Genomic DNA, 21560 nt, shown 5'->3' with positions numbered 1-21560 from the left:
ACTACATAATTATTAAAGGGACTATTCAACGAGAAGATCTAACAATTGTAAATATTTATGCCCCCAATATGGGAGCAGCCAATTACATAAGAAAACTATTAATCAAGATAAAGAGTCATATTGATATGAAAACATTAATAAGAGGAGAACTTAACATGCCACTCTCAGTAATAGACAGATCATCCAAGTAGAAAATCAATAATGAAACAAGAGCATTGAATGACACATTGGACCAGTGGGACCTCATAGATATATACAAACATTCCACCCTAAAACAACAGAATACTCATTCTTCTTGAGTGCACATGAACATTCTCCAGAATAGACCACATACTGGATCATAAATCAGGGCTCAACCGATACCAAAAGACTGAGATTATTCCCTGCATATTCTCAGATCACAATGCTTTGAAACTGGAGCTCAACCACAAGGAAAAGTTTGGAAGGAATTCAAACACCTGGAAACTAAAGACCACCTTGCTTAAGAATGCTTGGTTCCGGGCGCCTGGGTGGCTTTCAGCTAGGGTCATGATCTCAGGGTCCTGGGATGGAGCTCTGCGTCGGGCTCTCTGCTCAGCAGGGAGTCTGCTTCCCCCTCTCTCTCTGCTTGCCTCTCTGCCTATTTGTGATCTCTGTCAAATAAATAAAATATTTTAAAAAAAAAATTGAAAAATCCAGAATATACCAGTTGTCTCTACACCTTAAAGAACTAAAGAATCAACAACAAATTAAGCCAACTCCACACACAAGAAGGGAAACAATCAAGATTAGAGCAGAGATCAATGAGATAGAAATTAGAGATATAGTAGAATGCACTGAAGAAACTAGAAGCTGATTTTTTTTAAAGAATCAGTAAGACCGATAAACCATTGGCCAAACTAATTCAAAAGAAAAGAGAGAAGGCCCAAATTAATAAAATTATGAATGAAAAGGGAGAGATCACAACTAACACCAAGGAAACAGAAACAATCATCAGAAATTATCGGATGCCTGGCAGGCTCAATTGGTTAAACCACTGCCTTCAGCTCAGGTCATGATCCTGGAGTCTCAGGATAGAGTCCCACATGGGGCTCCTTGCTCAGCAGGGAGTCTGCTTCTCCCACTGACCTCTCTCCTCTCATGCTCTCTCTCTCTCTCTCTCTGTCGTTCTCTCTCTCTCTCTCTCTCAAATAAATAAAGAAAAGAAAAAAGAAGAAAGAAAGAAATTATTATCAACAGTTATATGCCAATAAGTTAAGCAACCTAGACGAAATGGATACATTCCTGGAGAACTATAAACTTCCAAAATTGAACCAGGAAGAAACTGACAGCCTGAATAGACCAATATCTAGTAACGAGATTGAAGCAGTGATCAAAAAACAAGAGCCCAGGACCTGACGGATTCCCTGGGGAATTCTACCAAACATTCAAAGAAGAAATAACACCTATTCTTCTGAAGCTGTTTCAAAAAATTGAAGCAGAAGGCAAACTTCCAGACTCTTTTTATGAAGCCAGCATCACCCTGATCCCCAAACCAGGCAAAGACCCCATCAAAAAGGAGAATTTCAGACCAATATCCCTGATGAATATGGATGCTAAGATTCTCAACAAGATCCTTGCCAATAGGACACAACAGTGCATTAAAAAGATTATCCACCATGACCAGGTGGGATTCATCCCTCAGTTTCAAGGGTGGTTCAACATTCGCAAATCAATCAATGTGATAGAACAAATCAGTAAGAGAAAAGAGAATAACCACAGGTCCTCTCAATTAATGCAGAAAAAGCATTTGACAAAATTCAGCATCCATTCCTGATTAAAACACTTCAAAGTATAGGGATAGAGGGAACATTCCTCAACTTCATCAAATCTATCTATGAATGATCCACAGCAAATATCCTCAATGGGAAAAAGCTGACAGCTTTCCCTTTGAGATCAGGAACACGACAAGGATGCCCACTCTCACCACTCTTGTTCAATATAGTATTAGAAGTCCTAGCAACAGCAATCAGACAACAAAGAGAAAAAAAAGGTATTCAAATTATCAAAGAAGTCAAACTCTCTCTCTTTACAGATGACATGATACTTTAAATGGAAAACCCAAAAGACTCCACCCCAAACTACTAGAACTCATACAGCAATTCAGTAACGTGGGGCAGGATACAAAGTCAATGTACAGAAATCCATTGCTTTCTTATACACTAACAATGAAACTACAGAAAGGGAAATTAGAGAATCGATTCCATTTACTATAGCACCAAGAACCGTAAGATACCTGGGAATAAACCTAACCAAAGAGGTAAAGGATCTCTACTTGAGGAACTACAAAACACTCATGAAAGAAATCAAAGAAGACACAAAACGATGGAAGACAATTCCATGCTCGTGGATCAGAAGAATAAACATTGTTAAAATGTCTATACTGCCTAGAACAATCTACACTTTCAATGCCATTCCAATCAAAATTCCACCAGCATTTTTCAAAGAGCTAGAGCAAACAACCCTAAAATTTGTATAGAATCAGAAGAGACCCCGAATTGCTAAGGAAATGTTGAAAAAGAAAAACAAAACTGGCGGCATCACATTGCCTGATTTCAAGCTTTAGTACAAAGCTATGATCAACAAGTCAGCATGGTACTGGCATAAAAACAGACACATAGACCAGTGGAACAGAGTAGAGAGCCCAGATATGGACCCAAAATTCTATGGTCAAATAATTTCAACAAAGCAGGAAAAAATACACAGTGGAAAAAAGACAGTCTCTTCAATAAATGGTGCTGGGAGAATTGGACAGCTATACATAGAAGAATGAAATTCGACCATTCTCTTACACCATACACAAAGATAAACTCGAAATGGATAAAAGACCTCAATGTGAGGCAGGAATCCATCAGAATCCTAGAGGAGAACATGGGCAGTAACCTCTTTGATATCAGCCACAGCAACTTCTTTCAAGATATGTCTCCAAAGGCAAAGGAAACAAAAGCGAAAATGAATTTTGAGGACTTCAACAAGATCAAAATCTTCTGCACAGCAAAGGAAAGTCAACAAAACAAAGAGGCAACCCACAGAATGGGAGAAGATATTTGCAAATGACAGTACAGACAAAAGGCTGATATCCAGGATCTATAAAGAACTTCTCAAACTCAACACACACAAAACAGATAATCACATCAAAAAATGGGCAGAAGACATGGACAGAGACTTCTCCAGTGAAGACATACAAATGGCTATCAGACACATGAAAAAATGTTCATCATCACTAGCCATCAGGGAGATTCAAATCAAAACTACATTGAGATACAACCTTACACCAGTTAGAATGGCCAAAATTAACAACAGTTAACAACGTGTGTTGGAGAGGATGTGGAGAAAAAGGAACCCTCTTACACTGTTGTGGGAATGCAAGTTGGTGCAGCCACTTTGGAAAACAGTGTGGAGATTCCTTAAGAAATTAAAAATAGAGCTTCCCTATGACCCTGCAATTGCACTACTGGGTATTTACCCCAAAGATACAGATGTAGTGAAAAGAAGGGCCATCTGTACCCCAATGTTCATAGCAGCAATGGCCACGGTTGCCAAACTGTGGAAAGAACCAAGACGCTCTTCAACAGACGAATGGATAAGGAAGATGTGGTCCATATACACTGTGGAGTATTATGCCTCCATCAGAAAGGATGAATACCCAACTTTTGTATCAGCAAGGACGGGACTGGAAGAGATTATGCTGAGTGAAATAAGTCAGGCAGAGAGTCAATTATCATATGGTTTCACTTATTTGTGGAGCATAAGAAATAACACGGAGGACATGGGGAGATGGAGAGGAGAAAAGAGTTGAGGGAAATTGGAGGGGGAAATGAACCATGAGAGACTATGGACTCTGAAAAACAATCTGAGGGTTTTGAAGGGGCGGGGGGTGGGAAGCTGGGTGAGCCTGGTGGTGGGTATTATGGAGGGCATGTATTGCATGGAGTACTTGGTGTGGTGCATAAACAATGAATTCTGGAACACTGAAAAGAAATTTAAAAAATTAAAAATTAAAAATTGTTTTTTAAATATCTCCATTTTCATTTCTGATACAGTAAATTCATCAGTAAATGCCCATGTAACAAATGCTCTCTGGGGTCCTCAATATTTTAAGAGTGTTAAGGGGTCCTAAGACCAAACAGTGAAAACCACTGCCCTAAAAGCAATGTTCCATAAATAAATGGGGCTAGTTCTTAAATATTAAGAACTGTGAAGAATCTGCTTCCCTATTGTTCTACCATAGCGCTATTTCTACCTTAAGAAGTATCACAGGCTGTTAGTTAAATGTTCTTGATTATCCTCTTTATGTATTTCATAAAGGAACCCTGAACCATTCAACTATTTCAAGACACACACAGTGTTCTCTATATTTGCTAAGATAAGCACCCTATTCCTTAAACCAGTCTTCATATGGTACATTTCTCATCACTACCACTCCCCAAATCCCATCTGGCTACACCCTGCATAGTTATCTGCCAATGTCTTTTCTTCTCTGTATTCTCAATGCCCAGTGCAACCGCTGAACAAAACAGGCACCTTCCTGAATCAGTAGTGTCTCTTAAAAGGGAGCACCGAAAAGCAACTGCACATCACTATTTTACAAACCGTGGGACACAATCCATTAGTAATTTTATCATCAGAATCATGACTGGCATTTTTTTTAGTGACCAAGAATAGGATTAGATAAATAGAATATATCCTTGCTACATGTCAGGTGCACCAGTAAGATCTGATTTATGAAATCTCTTTGAAATTATGAGTTTAAATGTTTTCGTTATAATGCAGTATGGTCAAACAACTTTCAAAACCACTGCTCCAGATCACATTTTAACAGGTTTAGTTTCTCCTGATAAGTACATCATTCTTTCTTTTAATTGCTCTAGCCTACAACAAAGAATTTTGTCATCTCCCACCAGAGAAAACATTTCTGGTATGGTCCTTTTGCTGAACAGAATGGCTTCTACACATAGTTACATTTATGACCCTGAGGCAAAGACTGTAAGCCAGTAGCTCCAGGCCAAACTTGGCTCTAGATATTTTATTCTGCTACATCTTTTTAAAATTTTATTATAAATAAATATGAATGCCATTAAGCAGGGCACACATGCTCCAGAATGGCACAGCTCCCACTTGCCCCAATTACATAACACTAGCACCATTTCACAGTTCTCTGCAAGGCCCCTAAGGAAACTGGAGTTTACAACAAATGATAGAGAAATGGTAGAAATAACCTGTCAGACAACTGAAGGTGAGAAATGTATGTAACTGTCCACTGTTGTACTAACTGAAGGTTCTATGTAAGCAAAAAATACCTGGCAGTGTGTGTTGTCCAGACACCATAGTAAGCAGCTTCTCTTGTTCTTCCATGAGTCTTTGTAGTTGCTCTAACTGCTGCCTCTTCAGCTGTTCCTGCTTCTTCTGTTGTACTTCTTTCAACTTTTTAAACATAAAATTTATTTGATTAAATTAACTTTACATTTCTTTATGGATCTTTGCTCCTTATACTTATCTTAATGCCTTTCATCTCCCTTTCCATATCACCTCTAGAAAAGAGTTCCAAATGGAGATTCCTAAGTAACTACACCTACCACCAATACTCCAAAATCCCATCTTTTTATGAAGGGTACCATACTGACTGTCCCAACTAAGAAACATTAAAAGTCATATGAATCCATGGGTTCTTAAAATAGGATAGGTGTCAGTACATTTATGATCAACATTTTCTCCCTAATATTTGATCAACCATTTCTAATTTAGTTTTTACCAAGTAAAACAGAAAATTAAAGACATTTTTACCTCAAGTGGTATATCTTACATACCAAACCTCTTCACATTAGACAAAAGGCAAAATTTGGTGTTTTGAGGATTTCATAGTAAAGGGGAAGAAACAAGAGGCCCTGAGCAGGTGACTTTTCATCATCAACAGAAACTTGCAATAACATAAATACATATTGGGCCAAATACTTTTGTACCTGTTCAAGCTTTTTAAAAAGTGGGTCTTTATAAGCTACTTCTTTGCATTCACTGGAAAGATCTGAGATAAAGTCATTTTTGTTGTCTTCCCGGTATCCAGGAGCATCTTGACATACCACTATTTGTGGTCCTTCTTTAGTTAAAGGAAACACTATATGTGTTTCAGATTTATCTGATTGTAGTTTATAAGGGCTGTTAGACTCCAACTTCTGTACTTCACGTAGTGAATCTTCTTCACTTATAAGGCTGAAGCTATTTGAAAAATGTGTGGCTTTAACAGGAAAACTGGTAGAAATGTTTACATTTGCTCGCTTCTCTTCATCTCCTTCCAAAAGAGGAAACCCACGATTTAATATGACCCCAGCCCGAGAAGGATTGGTCATCCATTGGGTTAAGAAGTTCTGTCCATTGTTCAATTCAGAAGAGGTTGGCATCAGGAACATTTTAGTCCAATGATAATATTATATTTAAATAATATAAAGGTTAGAAGAGCTACTAATTTCCAAAACCTGTAGAAAGAAGATGCCAACAAAAAGCATTGGTTAAAGCTATTCTATCCAAAACTCGAATCAGCGCAAAAATCTACTGAATATTTCAAATACAAAAGACTTCAACCAGCAAAGCAGTTGGGCATTAAACTATGTGGTTTCTTTTCAGTCTTAAAAAAATCCAAATTGAGTCAATCAAAAACCTAAGTTCCCTTCCGATTTAATCATTTGATTACTGAGGATTTTATACAAGTGCTAAATAAAACAAAATAAAAACAAAATAAAATAAAAACAGCTCACATAAAACTCTAGGAACTAGAGAATTTTCTAAGTTATTTGATTACTATAACTATCAAATATTACTCATATTACACTTTCATGCTTCTGGCCCTAGTCCCACATGGCTTCTCTGCCCAACTGGGGAGCCCATGTTCTCCCTACTTACAGAACAAGAGTCACCACCATGGTTTCACTGGCATTTCTCTAATTCCTTCAACCCCCTTCTAGCCCCTCACCCACCAAGCAGACCCTCATCTGTATTCTTAGAGGTCTCCGATATCACTATTTTGGCATGCATCTCAATATTAGTGGTACTCTGCCTTTGTGTTCATAATCTACCAAGCTGTGAGCTCCTTGAAGATATAGTCACCCATGCCTAGCACCATCCATTCCTGCTAGGAAGGAATGGAGAAACTTGATAAATGTTTGCTAAAATTAAGTAAAATTAAATCAGAACTAAGATTCTATTATTTAAAATAAATTCAGTATTATAAAATATTATTTGTGTTCATTCGATACTCAACAACAGAATTACATTAGTTCATATAATAGGACAGCTACTTTGTATGAATCATACTCTAATATAACCAAATTCCTAGTGTAATTCAGTCACCATGCAATAAATTTAAATGGCACATCACGGAGAAGATAAGCTTGTCCTCCTCTGTATGACTGATTTCACTCACCTAGTATTTATTGAGTCCTTTCTCTGTGCCAGATACTATTTTAGTCACTGGGCATACGGCATATGGCAGTTAATAAATCAGAGTCTTAGTGAAGAAAATACATGCATATAAAAGAAAGCTATAGTTTTAAGAGTATTACTGTATGCTATATAGTAATAAATGCTGAGGAGAAAAATAAAAGCAATATGGGAGAAGTAGATTTGCAAGTTTAGAGAGGGTAGACAGGAGTCCTCCTTTAGGAGATAAACTCAAGGACCGGGTGGAGGTCAAGGAACAAGTGGCGCAGATATGAGGGATGGAATAAGACCCCAGCCTTCATATTGAAAACCTTCACTTGCAGAATGACCTCCACTAATTCTTACAGTCCCATCACCACTATCGATCTCAAATTCTCTGGAATTAATTTCGGTATGTGTTTAGACTTATTACATCAGCCACTTGGCTCCTAAGCAACTCTTTATCTTCAATGCTCTGATATCCATGCACATGCTTTATTCCATGTCCAATGTCCACGCAGCCCCAAAGTCCATCACTAGCAAAATCTATTATCCTCAACCTCGTTTCTCACCTTCCTGAAAACACCTCTTCCTACACAGCCCATACTCTGGACCACTGGGCCTGGGAGTAGAATATGTGTTTTTTGTATTGTCCTTTTTCGCTTCCAGATGATTCTCCCTTCCTCCACCATAAAAACCACTAAATTCTGAATCTCATATGATTTTATTATTTACGACTCCCTCCTTTATTGTCTACCAAACCTCCAGAGGTCACCAGGGTCCTCCCCTTCATTCCTTAAAATTTTCTAAGCAACTGGAAGAACAGTGTTGCCATTAACTGAAATGGGGAAAACTGGGAATGAAACAGGTTTGAGGGAAATGAGAAATCAAGAGCTGAATTTTTTTTTTCAAGATTTTATTATTTGGGGGGCTGCACGAGCAATGGGCGGGACAGAGGAAGAGGCCAGCTCCCCACGGAGCAGGGAGTCCGATGCAGGGCTCCATCCCAGGATCCTGAGATCATGACCTGAGCCGAAGGCAGACACTTGACTAAGCCACCCAGATGCCCCTGGCACATTTGAAGATACCTAGTAGACATTCCAGTCATCATCATATAAGCAGCGGGACACACAAGAATGGGATTCACAGAAGAATGGGATTCATGGATGAAGCCAAGGCTGTGAAGCATAAATGTGAGTATCCCTAGCATATAGATGATATTTAAAGCCTTGACCCTGTTGAGATCACAAAGTGACTAACAGTAGACAAAAAAGAGAAGATGTAGAAAGTATAGTGTCCTTTACGCCAAGTGAAGAAAGTGGTTTTTTATTGTTTTGTTTTGTTTTTAATGAAGAAAGTATTTCAAGAAAGAAAGATATGTGTTAAAAGCTGTTAACACATGAAGGGTGAGGAGAACTGAGAACGGACCTTGGAATTGAGCAAAGTAAAGGTCATGATAACTTTGATAAGAGCAACTTGGGGAAGAGGAAGGCTGAAAAAGTTTGAATGGAGGGAATACACGAAAGAACAAGAAACTGAGGATAGCTAACTCTTTCTAGGAGTTTTGCTATTAAGTGAAGGAAATAAATAGGACAGTAGCTGCCCAGGGAGGCAGAGTAAAGAAAGATTTTTTAAGACAGGAGAAATAAAAGCATGTCTGTAGGTTGATGAGAATGAAGAAAGTAGAGAATTACTATAGCATTGACCTTGAGGGGAGAAATGAGAAAATTTAGTACCAAAGTGAAATAACATGTCACACAATTTTTCAGATACAATTCTAGACTTTAAGATAGATAGACAGCCAAACTGATGGATATCTCCAAAGAAAATGAAAAATGGCAATTTGAAGGCAAACATGTATTTAGCTTTGTAACCAGTGTCTGAAAAAAAAAAAAAGATATAAACAGAAAAAGAAATATAGATGCCCAAACATCAAAAAAGTTCATCATCACTCAACTGAATAGTAATTAAAACAATAACGACATAATATTTTTCACATACCAGGTTGGAAAAGCTAAAAACTGCTAAACCCCAGTGTGGGAAAAGAACTCTTTCATAAAGTGTTACTTGGGAATGTAAACTGGTAAAAACCTTTTGAAGGGCAATTTGACAATATCCATCCAAACTGTAAATGTACAGCAACTTTGACTCAGCAATTTCACATCTAGGCATTTTGTGCTATACTGGCACAAGTTCACAACATTTGTAATAAACTGAGATTAATGTCTTAAATGTCTATTAAGGGAGGACCAACTAATTACATCATTCACATTATGCAGTGGTTACAGAGAACCAAGTAAGCTTATTAAGTACCAATATGGGAGTCCTGAATATATCCAAGATATAGTTAAACTGACAAAGGCAAAATGCAAAACACTTTATAAGAAATAAAGACAAAAAAGCACAATTACCTAGAACTGTGCTGTCCATTATGATAGCCACTGATCACATATGGCTATTTAGCACTTGAAAGTAGCTAATGTGACTGGAGAACTGAAAGACAGATGGGGTCATTTTACTAAAACCGGATTTAATGGAATTTTAAAACAAGAGACTGCTGTTTCCCTTGTTGCTTTACTGAGTGTAACAACATACAGTGAAAATACTTATGCTCCATTTTCTGAAGCAGAATCCTGAAATAATGTCATCGGTACAGCTGTTAAAACATATATACAAATACTATGAATCATCAGTTTGTAGTACTGTTCAAAGAAAATATAGGACAAAAGGAATGCTTGCAAGCTATTCAATAAGCAAAGACCAAAGCGACAGTGTGATTTTTCTCAGATATCAGTTGGAAAACAGCTATTCACACATTTTTAAAAACTGCTGCAACAAACAGCAACATAATGCTGAGTCCAAGTCTCAACAGATTCATACTGTTTCCATGTAATAGGAAGTTCAAAAACAGGCAAAATAAATTGATAAGTAGAGAAGTCAGACTCATGGGTATAGAGGCTTTCTGCCTTCAGAGCTGATAGGGAATCTTATTATCTTCACCTGGTGTTAATTACACCGGTGTATACATTTGGGTAGTACACTTAAGATTAGGGCAGTTTATTGAATATCTGTTATTCCTGAATAATTTTTAAAAATCTGTTCTAAGTAAACTAATTCTAATTATTTTTGAGTTGAAAACCTATCTAAAAGGTAACAGCTTTTCATCAAACTCAACCAAGTAATCTATGTTAAATTTCAAAGACTACCAGGAAAATTTGAAATCCAAATTTAGAAAGGAGACAAGTTACAAGGTTATTTTGTAACATCAAAAAACTAAAAAAAGTTCCCTACTACACTGACGGGTGCGGGTGGTGCTGCAGCACTCAAGACATGCATCTTAAAACAAACACCTTAAAACAAACCACACTTAAAGACCTCTATTCCGTCATTTTAATTTCATGAGTATTAAAAGTGTATTTACTGTCAGCATAAGAATAAAAATATTGTTTACTGTCAGCATAAGAAAATATTGTTTCACCTTAATCTGCTATTTATTATTAATATTCAGGCAAACTATAAAGAACCTATATATATAGCAAAATGTCTAGAAAGGATTAGCATGTGGACTAGGATTTTTTTGGATATCAAAATCTGTTTGAAACAAATTCACGGCCTCGAAACCTCCAGAGAGTGCTATATAAACATACTTGAAGCGGTTTGGAGGAATAAATTCTCTGCGTGGACACAAACAGCCCAAAGTCACCCTCCGACCGTATAACTAGTTGATTTGGGAGATGATTTATCAGTCTCCCAAAACATGTACATGAAAACCACGAATCCACAGCAAAGCTTTAAAGGACAGCTCCTGACTGATGGATCATCGATGATGATCCGCCTTAAGGAGAGAAAGCAACCCCACTTTACACTTTCTTTTCGAACCGTGTCCCCTGCGCTTCTAAACAGCAGCCTGAAGTACAGCCAAAACCACAGGCGGTGAGCGTCCCTGAAAGGCAGGCTCCCCACGGAACAGCATTAAGCTGGGACGTCCACAGAATTAATGTTGGCCGCCGCCGCAGAGTCTCCCGGCCGCGGCTCCCTCCGCGCCCCGCTGAGCCAGCTCAGAGGCCCGGAGCAGGTCCCTCCCGCGCCCCGCCAACACTCTTTGATGGAGGGCGACAAACACACCAGCTCCCCCGTTCCTTTCACCCACAAATTACCGCTCCGCAGTACCCTGGCCTCTCAGTCCACTCAAACTACATCATGAATCGCCGCTGCATTTATGAATGAGGCGCCACAATCACCGCCTCCGGTTTGAGCCCCTCCCCCAAAGTCGGCTCCGCCCCCTTATCCGAGGGCTCCTGGGAAATGTAGTCTCCGCCAGCCCCCTCTGTACTTCCGTGAGGGCACTGGGAGACCCAGGCAAACTACCATACCCAGCGGGGATCGCAGGGGCGGACGTTACCTCAGGAATTCACTGCTGGACGTCTTCCTCCTGGGTCGCCGGCTAGTGGGCGGGCGGCTGAGCGGGAGGGAAGAACCGTTCCTAGTGAACTTCCGTGACCGCCTCCCCCGCCCCCGCCCTCCCTGCCTTGAAAACTAAGGAAGGCGCCTTTGCGAGAAGTCTCCGTGTTCAGAGAAAAGTAGGGGACTCAGAGCTAAGAGTGTACAGATGGACGCTTTTAGGGGTGATGGGGGCAGGGCAGGGGCTTTTTGCTTTATGTCGGTCTGCCTCGTTTTCGCATCTGGCTGGGTGTGACCCTGCTCACATGGACTCATCAGACAAAAGTAACGCTGTTGGGGGTGGGGGGGGACTCACTCCCAAAATAGTCATCGCTCATCGCTTCTCGTATAGCCAATAAACAAATGGTTTGGCTGTGCGTGTCCATTAGATGTTAAAAGTCTATAAGCACTGAAAGTGCAAAATTCAGCAAATATTTTCTTAATTGCCACCACAAAGGGCTGTGTAGCTGGAGAACACTGAGGGGCAACTTACCATAGTGTACATACCCGGGTTTCGTGTCTGTTTAATTACCAGTATGCCAAGTGAAATTCGTTTAAAAATAAATTAATTAATTAAATAGTGCCATTTATAACAACCAGTGTAATCGCTGAAATAAACTACCACTGATTAAAGATAATTAAAAAACACTTTCACAGAGATTTGGCCTCCCCCGCAAAATTGTTTTGCTAACTACCTAAAAAATAGACTCTCTCTAAGCAAGATTTGGATTTGCCTTTTTTTTTTTTTTTTTTATTCTAGATGAGGAAACCAAAGCCCAAGACTTCCAACATCACACAACAATTTAAGATGCCGTTTGAGGATGTAAATGCTCTTCTTCGTTTATAATGGCCCTTTGGCTTGAAAAAACATGCCTAAAAGTTTCATCATTTCTCTTAAAATGTTTTATCTTTTCAGATAGTCACAATATCCTCAAATTTTGTGCCGTATTTCATTACTGTATTTTTATTCTAATGTAGTATGTACTACCATACTGCTTGTTGATTGAATAAATGGGTCTTTTGCCACACTGAAGTCTTAACCAGTTGTTAAATAAAGGTTCTAATATATAAGGGTTCACCTGTAGCCCAGGGAATTCTCAAAACTGCCCCCTAAGTTTGAAGGGTCCTCAAAATCCATCACAAGGTGGAAGGGGTAGAAGGAAGGAGCTTCCAGCTTCTACTCTGCCAGACAATGAAAGATTGAACTTCATCAGCTGCTCCTATCGTGTTGCATCTTCAAATATTACTGTAGAGAAAAATTAGACTATGAATTCCCATCCAGGAATTTCAACCACAAATTATCCATGCTGATACAATCCTTTATGCCATCATAGGAGGCAAGACAGTACTATATTATAATGGTTAAGAACCCCTGCTTTGGAGTCAGGCATTTCTGAGATCAAATCCTACCTTGATGACTTACAAAGCATTTTGCAGTCTTTAGCACTCAACTTCTCAGAAGCTCAGTCTTCTCATCTGCAAAATGGGGATAACAATACCTACCCATAGAATTGTCAAGAAGATTAAAGAAGATATATAAAAACTTAGCATAAAAGCTGCCTTGTAGTAAAAATTTAATGAATAGGAGGTGTTTTCACTTTTTTAAAAAACCACTTTATTGAGGTATGACTGACATGCAAAAAGCAATATATAGTTAATGTATATAACTTGATGAGGCTTGGAGATAAGTATAAATCCATGAAACCCTCAACATAATCTATACCATAAGTGTATCTATCAAGATGTGTTCATTTTTGCCATGACTTCAACTGTTGATGAACTCACTTTGCCTGCCACAGCCCAGCTCCACAGGTCATGTCAAATGGTTTTGTAAGATACAAAATAAAACCATATTATTATCAAGTTATTTGGTAATAATACTGTTTTAACATAGTTGATCTGGCTATGAAAGATGTTCAGAGTTGAAAACATTTCACTGTTGGGTTGGTAGTAATACTGACTACTCTGTCTAGGGAAGACAGAGTTGTAGGCCTGGTCAAGGAATGATTCCCATGCCGGTATCATCTAGGCTAGAAGGATGACTGTAGCAGGATAAGGAGATAATACTGAGAGATTCAAGTACCCAGCCTCTATGCAAAGGCAAGAAAACCAATAGCCCACTTAACCTTTGGGGAAGAGAAAGGGTTCCTCACCAAGACCACAAACTCAGATTTCTAGAATTCTATCACAGTAGTTTCTATCAAACATGTAGGTGCAGAAAGACAGCTTTTTCAAAAATCTTATTTTAATAAAGAAAAAAACTATTCCTGGTGCATTGGACTTGCAGCAAAAGATCTCAAAAACCTGTTAGTCTAAATAACAAAGGGGTTCTCACATCTACTACATTCTAGAATGAGCAATAATGCTGAATACACAATAATAGAGAACTAGCCTGAATCATTGCTATGATCACAGCAGAACAATGCTATGATACTTGTTACACCTATATTGTTACCCTCCTCTTGAAAATAATAATTGTATAATTGAATATTGGAATAATAATTGAAACTTTAATATAATTCCCTGATGGTTTTCAAAGCATTCTCTACATTTTCATTACATATTTTTTAAAAGATTTTATTTATTTATTTGAGAGAGAGAGTGAGTAAGAGAGAGCATGAGAGAGAAGAAGGTCAGAGGGAGAAGCAGACTCCCCATGGAGTTAGAAGAAGAAGCAGACTCCCCATAGGAGCCCAATGTGGGACTTGATCCCAGGATTCCAGGATCATGATCTGAGCCGAAGGCCGTCGCTTAACCAACTGAGCCACCCAGGCGCCCCTGTTACACATTTTTTAAAAAGATTTATTTATCAAGATGCCTGGGTGGCTCAGTTGAGCCTCTGCCTTTAGCTCAGGTGTGGTCTTGGGATCCTGGGATTAAGCATCATTGGGCTCTCTGCTCACTGGGGAGTCTGCTTCTCCCTCTCCCTCTGCTCCTCCCCCCACCCTCTGTTCATTTTCTCTCTCAAATAAATCTTTTAAAAAGGATGTATTTTTCTTTATTTGAGAGAGAGAGAGAGCGTGCACATTCGAGCAGGGAGGGACAGAGGGAGAGGGAGAATGCTCAAGCAAACGCCGCATTGAGTGCAGAGCTTAAGGTGCCACGTGATCCCAGTACCCCAAGATCATGACCTGAGCTGAAATAAAGAGCTGCTTAATGAACTGAGCCACAATGCACCTCTGCTTTTCTTACACAATTTTAAATCAGCCCATTTATTTTCCACAAATATGAAAATTACCAGTTTGCATATCCTAATACCCATATCCAAAATATTGAGTAGTTCCTTTGTGCTGGGCACATTCTTCTTTGAATGTTTGGTAGAATTCACCAGTAAAGCCAGCTGATTCTGGGCTTTTCTTTGTTGGGTGGTTTTGATCACTAATTCAATCATTATCTTTTATCTATTCATATTTTCTATTTTTTCCTAAGCAAGTTGTGGTAGTTTGTGTGTTTCTGAGGAGTTTCTCTATTTCATCTAGGTTATCTAATTTGTTGATATACAATTGTTCATAGATTCTCTTATAATCCTTATTTCTGTAAGGTTAGTAATAATGCCCCCATTTACATTTCTGATTTTACTAATTTGAGCCTTCCTTCTGTTTTGTCAGTCTATCTAAAATTTCATCAGTTTTGTTGATCTTTTCAAAAACCAAATTTTGATTTCATTCTCTTTTTCTATTTGCTATTTCATATATCTCTGCTCTAATCATTACTATTTCATTCTGCTGGCTTTGGGTTTACTTTCTTCTTCTTTTTCTAGTTCTTTAGGGTGATATTTGGGTTTGTTAATTTAGGATCTTCCTTCTTTTTTAATATAGGCATTTATAGCTATAGATTGCCTCTGAATGTTTTCTAAGTTTTGGTATGATGTATTTTTGTTTTAATTCATCTCAAAGTATTTTCTAGTTACCCTTATGATTTTTTTCTTTGACCCACAGGTTAAGTGTGTTTTGTTTAATTTCCACATATTTGCTACTTTTCCAGTTTTTCTCTGCCACAGATTTCTAGCTTCATTCCACTGAGGTTAGAGAAAGTACTTTGTATGTTTTCAATTATTGAAATTTACTGAAAATTTGTGATATAACATGTGGTCTAAGAGTAGCTTCATATTCATTTAAAAGAATATGTATTATGAAATTATTATATGTTCTATATTTGTCTTTTAGATCTTATTGGTTTATGGTGTTTATGTCTTTATTAATCTTATTTCTAGGGCGCCTGGGTGGCTCAGTGGGTTAAGCCGCTGCCTTCGGCTCAGGTCATGATCTCAGGGTCCTGGGATCGAGTCCCACATCTGGCTCTCTGCTCAGCAGGGAGCCTGCTTCCTCCTCTCTCTCTGCCTACCTCTCTGCCTACTTGTGATCTCTCTCTGTCAAATAAATAAAAAAATAAAAATCTTTAAAAAAAAAATCTTAGGGCGCCTGGGTGGCTCAGTGGTTTGAGCCGCTGCCTTCAGCTCAGGTCATGATCTCAGGGTCCTGGGATTGAGTCCCGCATCGGGCTCTCTGCTCAGCAGGAGCCTGCTTCCTCCTCTCTCTCTCTCTGCCTGCCTCTCTGCCTACTCGTGATCTCTCTTTGTCAAATAAATAAATAAAATCTAAAAAAAAAAAAAAAAAAAATCTTATTTCTACTTCTATCACATATTGAAATGGGGAGGTGCTGGTGTGGCTCAGTTGATTAAGCGTCTACTTTCAGCTAAGGTCCTGGGATTGAGCCCCACACATCAAATCTCTGCTCGGTGGTGAGTCTGCTACTCTCTCTCCTTCTGTGATCTCTCTTGCTCTCACTTTCTCTCAAATAAATTAAGTGAAAAAAATTGAAATTGGGTATTGAAGTCTCCAGCTATTATTGTAGAACTATCTTATTTTCCTTTTCAGTTCTGTCAATGTTTGCTTCAGATATTTTGGGGCTCTGCTCTTAGATGTGTATATATTTATTAATGTTATTTTAAAATTTTTATTTGTTTATTTATTTTAGAGGGAGCAAGGGGTGGGGCAGAGAGGGAGGGAGAGAGAAAATCTCAAGCCTATTCCCTGCTGAGTGAGGAGTCTGATGCAGGGCTTGATCTCAGGACCCTGAGATCATGAACTGAGCCAAAATCAAGAGTTGGACGCTTAACCAACTGAGCCACCCAGATGCCCCTATTTATAAATGTTCTATGTTATTGATGTATCTTATTGATGTATCTTACTGATGTGATGACTTTTAGTAATATATAATGACAATGTCCTCCTTTGTCTCTTATACCAGTTTTTGATTTAAAACTTATTTTGTCTTAGTATAGCCTTCTTTGCTATCTTTTGATTACTTTTTGCATAGAATGTCTTTTGTTCATTCTTTCACTTTCAATGTATTTATGTCTTTGGATTTAAAGTGAATTTCTTGTGGACAACATATGGATGGATCATAGTAGGTTTTTGGGGTTTTTTTCTTTTAATGTGTTTGTTCTGCCAATCTCTTCCTTTTATTTGAAGAGTTGAAGGAGTTACTGCTAATGACGAACTTCTGCCATTTTGTTATTATGTCTTCTTTCTTACTCCTCAGTTTTTCCATTGTTGCCTTCTTTTGTGTTTAGTTGTGTTTTTTAATATGCCATTTTGATTTCCTTCCCGTTACCTATTATGTATATTTTTTATTTATTTTCTTTGTGATTACCTTTAAGATTATAATTAGCATCTTAAACTTAAAAAACCTGGTTTGAATTAAAACCAAATTAGATTCAATAGTATATAGAAACTATGCTCCTATATATCTCCATCCCTCCCCCCTTTTCTTTTTTTTAATTTTTTAAGATTTTATTTATTTATTTATTGGACACAGAGAGAGAGATCGCAAGCAGGCAGAGAGGCAGGCAGAGAGAGAGGAGGAAGCAGGCTCCCTGCTGAGCCTGATATGGGGCTCAGATCCCTGAGACCATGACCTGAGCCAAAGGCAGAGGCTCAACCCACTGAGCCATCCAGGTGCCCCTCTACTTGGTTTCGTATCATTTTTGTCTCTTTATTGATATTCTGTTTGTTGATACACTGTTATTCTGGTTTCCTTTAGCTCTTTCAGTATATCTAAGATAGTCCATTTAATGCATTTATGTAATAAATCCTATGCTTGTGCTTCCTCATGCACAGTCTCTGTTAATTTCTTTTTTCCTTTGAATGGGCCTTATTTTCATGTTCCTTGGCATGCATCACAACTTTATTGAAGCCTAAACATTTTGAGGATTATAATGTGGCAACTCTGGAATAAATCAGAATCTCTCTCCTCCACAGGATTTTGTTATTGCTTGCTAGGGTTTCCCTGATTTGGTTAATGGTTTTAAATTTTAAAATGGCTTTTAATTTGGTTAATGGTTTTTAATAACATATAATATATTATTTGCTTCAGGGTATAGGTCTGTGAATCATCAGTCTTAAACAATTCACAGCACTCACCATAGCACATACTCTCCCCAATGTCCATAACCAAGCAACCCTATCCCTCCCCAACCCACCCTTCAGCAACCCTCAGTTTGTTTCCTGAGATTAAGAGTCTCATGGTTTGCCCCACCATGGTCCCATCTTGTTTCACTTTTTTCCCTCCCTTCCCCTTGTGACCCCCTGCCCTGCCTCTCAAATTCCTCATATCACCCCAGAGATCATATGATAATTTACTTTCTCTGATTGACTTTTTTCACTTAGCATAATACCCTCTAGTTCCAACTACATCGTTGCAAATGGTAAGATTTCAGGGTTTTGATGGCTGCATATTATTCCATTGTGTGTGTGTGTGTGTGTGTGTGTGTGTGTGTGTGTATCAATCACATCTTCTTTATCCATTCATCTGCTGAAAGGCAAGGGAAGCAAGGGCAAAAATGAACTATTGGGACTTCATCAAGATCAAAAGCTTTTGCACAGCAAAGGAAAGAGTCAACAAAACCAAAAGACAACTGACAGAATGGGAGAAGATATTTGCAAACAACATATCAGATAAAGGGCTAATGTCCAAAATCTATAAAGAACTTAGCAAACTCAACACCCAAAGAACAAATAATCCAATCAAGAAATGGGCAGAGGACATGAACAGACATTTCTGCAAAGAAGACATCCAGATGGCCAACAGACACATGAAAAAGTGCTCCATATCACTCGGCATCAGGGAAATACAAATCAAAACCGCAATGAGATACCACCTCACATCAGTCAGAATGGCTAAAATTAACAAGTCAGGAAATTACAGATGCTGGCAAGGATGAGGAGAAAGGGGAACACTGTTGGTGGGAATGCAAGCTGATGCAACCACTCTGGAAAACAGCATGGAGGTTCCTCAAAAAGTTGAAAATAGAACTATCCTACGACCCAGCAATTGCACTACTGGGTATTTACCCTAAAGATACAAACATAGTGATCCAAAGGGGCACGTGCACCCGAATGTTTATAGCAGCAATTTCTACAATAGCCAAACTATGGAAAGAACCTAGATGTCTGTCCACAATAGCCAAACTATGGTTAATTACTTTTAAAAACTGGTTTTTGTAAAGACTATATTCCTTATTATCTGTGACCTCTGAAGTCTCTATCCTTTAGCTTAATGCTCAGCTAGTGGTTTGAAATTTTCTTAAATGCCTGGAGTAAAAAAAAAAGAGAGAGAGAGAGAGAGAAAGAGAAGAGAAAAGTTAAAAGGGGCATCTGGATAGCTCAGTTAGTTAAGCATCAGACTTTGGCTCAGGTTGTGATCTCAGGGCCCTGGAACTGAGCATTAGGCGGAGCCCACATCTGGTCCAAGCTCAGCAGGAAGGCTGCTTCTCCCTCTCCCTCTTTATCTGCCCCTCCCCCTGCTTGTGTGCACTCACTCTCTCTATAAAATAAATTAATAAAATCTTTACAAATTTTAATAAAAGTTAAAAAAAATAGCCTTCAGGTCTTTGGAGATTGGCTCTGTGTTGGGACATTCCTTCTATGTTTAGGCAGGCTATTTATAAATCTGCTGCAGTTCCTGCTTGTGCTGAGTCTTGATAAAGAAAAGTTTTAACTTTTAAAGTTTATGGGTGCTGCTCCTGGGTTCCCAGAGAAGCCATACTTTAATTTTTACAAAGGTCAGAATGACTTAACCAAACTTCAAAGAGGGGCCCTATTTCTGCCCCAGCACACATTATACATCTGCTTCATTAGCAAATAATATAAAAGAAGCATTTCAAACTAAGAAGTAAAAGTCTCCCTACATCCTATTCCCATACCTCCAAAGCCTACAATATTGCACTTACCAAAAGCATAAGACAAAGTTTATAATTTTCTGGAATGTCCTCCCTCATGGTGATTTATAATCTTAGTTAACAAAAAAACACATATAACCCTGTATTAAACATTCTTTCTCCAGAGCACTCTCTTCTTTGTGAAGATTGTGTATCTGGGGCAGCTGTCCTCACTTAGGCTGAAATAAAACTGTCTTCCTTTTTTTTTTTAAGAAATTCTAAAGGGTTTGTTCATTTTGCATTTTATGCAGGATTGTCAAGTATAACAATAAATAATTCTTGAAATATGTTATGGTACAAAAGAGTGTTTTTATTAGAGCATCAAGACAGAACCCACAGGCAGAAAGAGCTGTATTGTGATTGTAAGGAGGGACTGATTATATAGGGTTTTCTATCCTAAGGAGGTAAAGGTGACATTAGGTCTCCAAGAAATTGAGTCAATAGGTTCCTGGAGTTCAGTTATTAAGATCGTGTTTTTCTTGTAAATCATTAAAACAGTTACAAATTATAGTCGAGTCTCATGTCCTACATGAATGTGATATTTGTCAGTTGACCACTTGTTTCTCTCCTGCCTTTGTTCTTAGGCAGTCACCAGTGCCTGAGGAATGCTAAACATATCCCACCTTAAGGGTGGGATTGTGGGATATCAGCTCCTGTTTTGCTCTCAGCTTTCCTTTTGCTCTCTCATGAGCTTCAACAGCTTAAAGATCAGCGAGAGTTATATTATGTGTTCTCAAGTCTTTTCTGAGCATGAGTTCTGGGCACGTGTGCTGCTTTCTAGATGTCCCAGTATACACAGGAGCTTTTCAAGGAACTTATTCTTCCAAAAAATCTCACTCCTGACTTTTCTTCCCTTACTTTTCCTCCTAGTCTTTCAGCCTATTCTTTGCTTTTTGGGTTTTTTTGTTTTGTTTTGTTGCCCAGGCAGGAGTTTGTTCATTTTCCTTTCAATGTTCTTGAACATTACATTCCCTAAGTAGCTGTTTTACTGCCTGAGAAAATCTGAGTTAGGAAAAACAAAGGTAAACCCATAGTATCAGTCCTTCACAGAAACCCCACACAGGTCAAAACAAACATAATTCCTTAAGACAAAGTCTCTGCTCCTTCCAGAGCCAGATGATACAAACCGGGAATGAGGACTGGCAAAGGGAGTGAAGCTAGAGTAAGAGAAAACATGTAAACATCTCCTACCTTGTTTCAGTGGCCTTTTTCCTGGTTACATATTTGCTTGTTTGCTCTAAAACTTTGACTATCTTCCGTATTCTGATAAGGTTGTTTCTGACAGTTTTTTCTGGGTTTTGGGGGGTGGTGGTGTCTGGGTGGTTCAGTTGGTTAAGTATCTGCCTTCTGCTCAGGTCATGATCCCAGTGTCCTGTGATCCAGTCCAGCATCTGGCTCCCTGCTCAGCAGGAGTCTTTCTCCCTTTCCCTCTCTCCCTACCCTCCCCCCCTCACCTGCTCTCTCTCCCTCT

The 21560-nt window shown here is 38.6% G+C and overlaps 1 protein-coding gene across 7 annotated transcripts in view; it reads right to left on the bottom strand.

Annotated features, from left to right (window-relative positions):
- Window positions 1-13084, bottom strand: part of CENPJ (centromere protein J) — a 65213-nt gene extending 52129 nt beyond the window's left edge. For 4 of the 7 annotated variants that reach the window (XM_032314689.1, XM_032314693.1, XM_032314692.1 and 1 more), the window contains exons 1-3: window positions 11586-11682; window positions 5979-6488; window positions 5319-5442 (exon numbers count right to left, since the gene is read on the bottom strand). In XM_032314689.1, coding sequence (XP_032170580.1) covers window positions 5319-5442; window positions 5979-6422 — 568 coding nt within the window. In that variant the 5' untranslated portion in view covers window positions 6423-6488; window positions 11586-11682. Of the gene's footprint in view, window positions 1-5318; window positions 5443-5978; window positions 6489-11585; window positions 11683-12947 lie in introns of those variants that run through there. The other 3 variants (XM_032314691.1, XM_032314690.1, XM_032314694.1) reach the window with 3 other exon arrangements.
- Window positions 13085-21560: the final 8476 nt, after the last annotated feature.

The sequence above is a fragment of the Mustela erminea genome, chromosome 15 (assembly GCF_009829155.1).
Source record: "Mustela erminea isolate mMusErm1 chromosome 15, mMusErm1.Pri, whole genome shotgun sequence".
Taxonomy (NCBI): Eukaryota; Metazoa; Chordata; class Mammalia; order Carnivora; family Mustelidae; genus Mustela; species Mustela erminea.
This window is presented reverse-complemented; position numbering and strand designations above follow the sequence as displayed.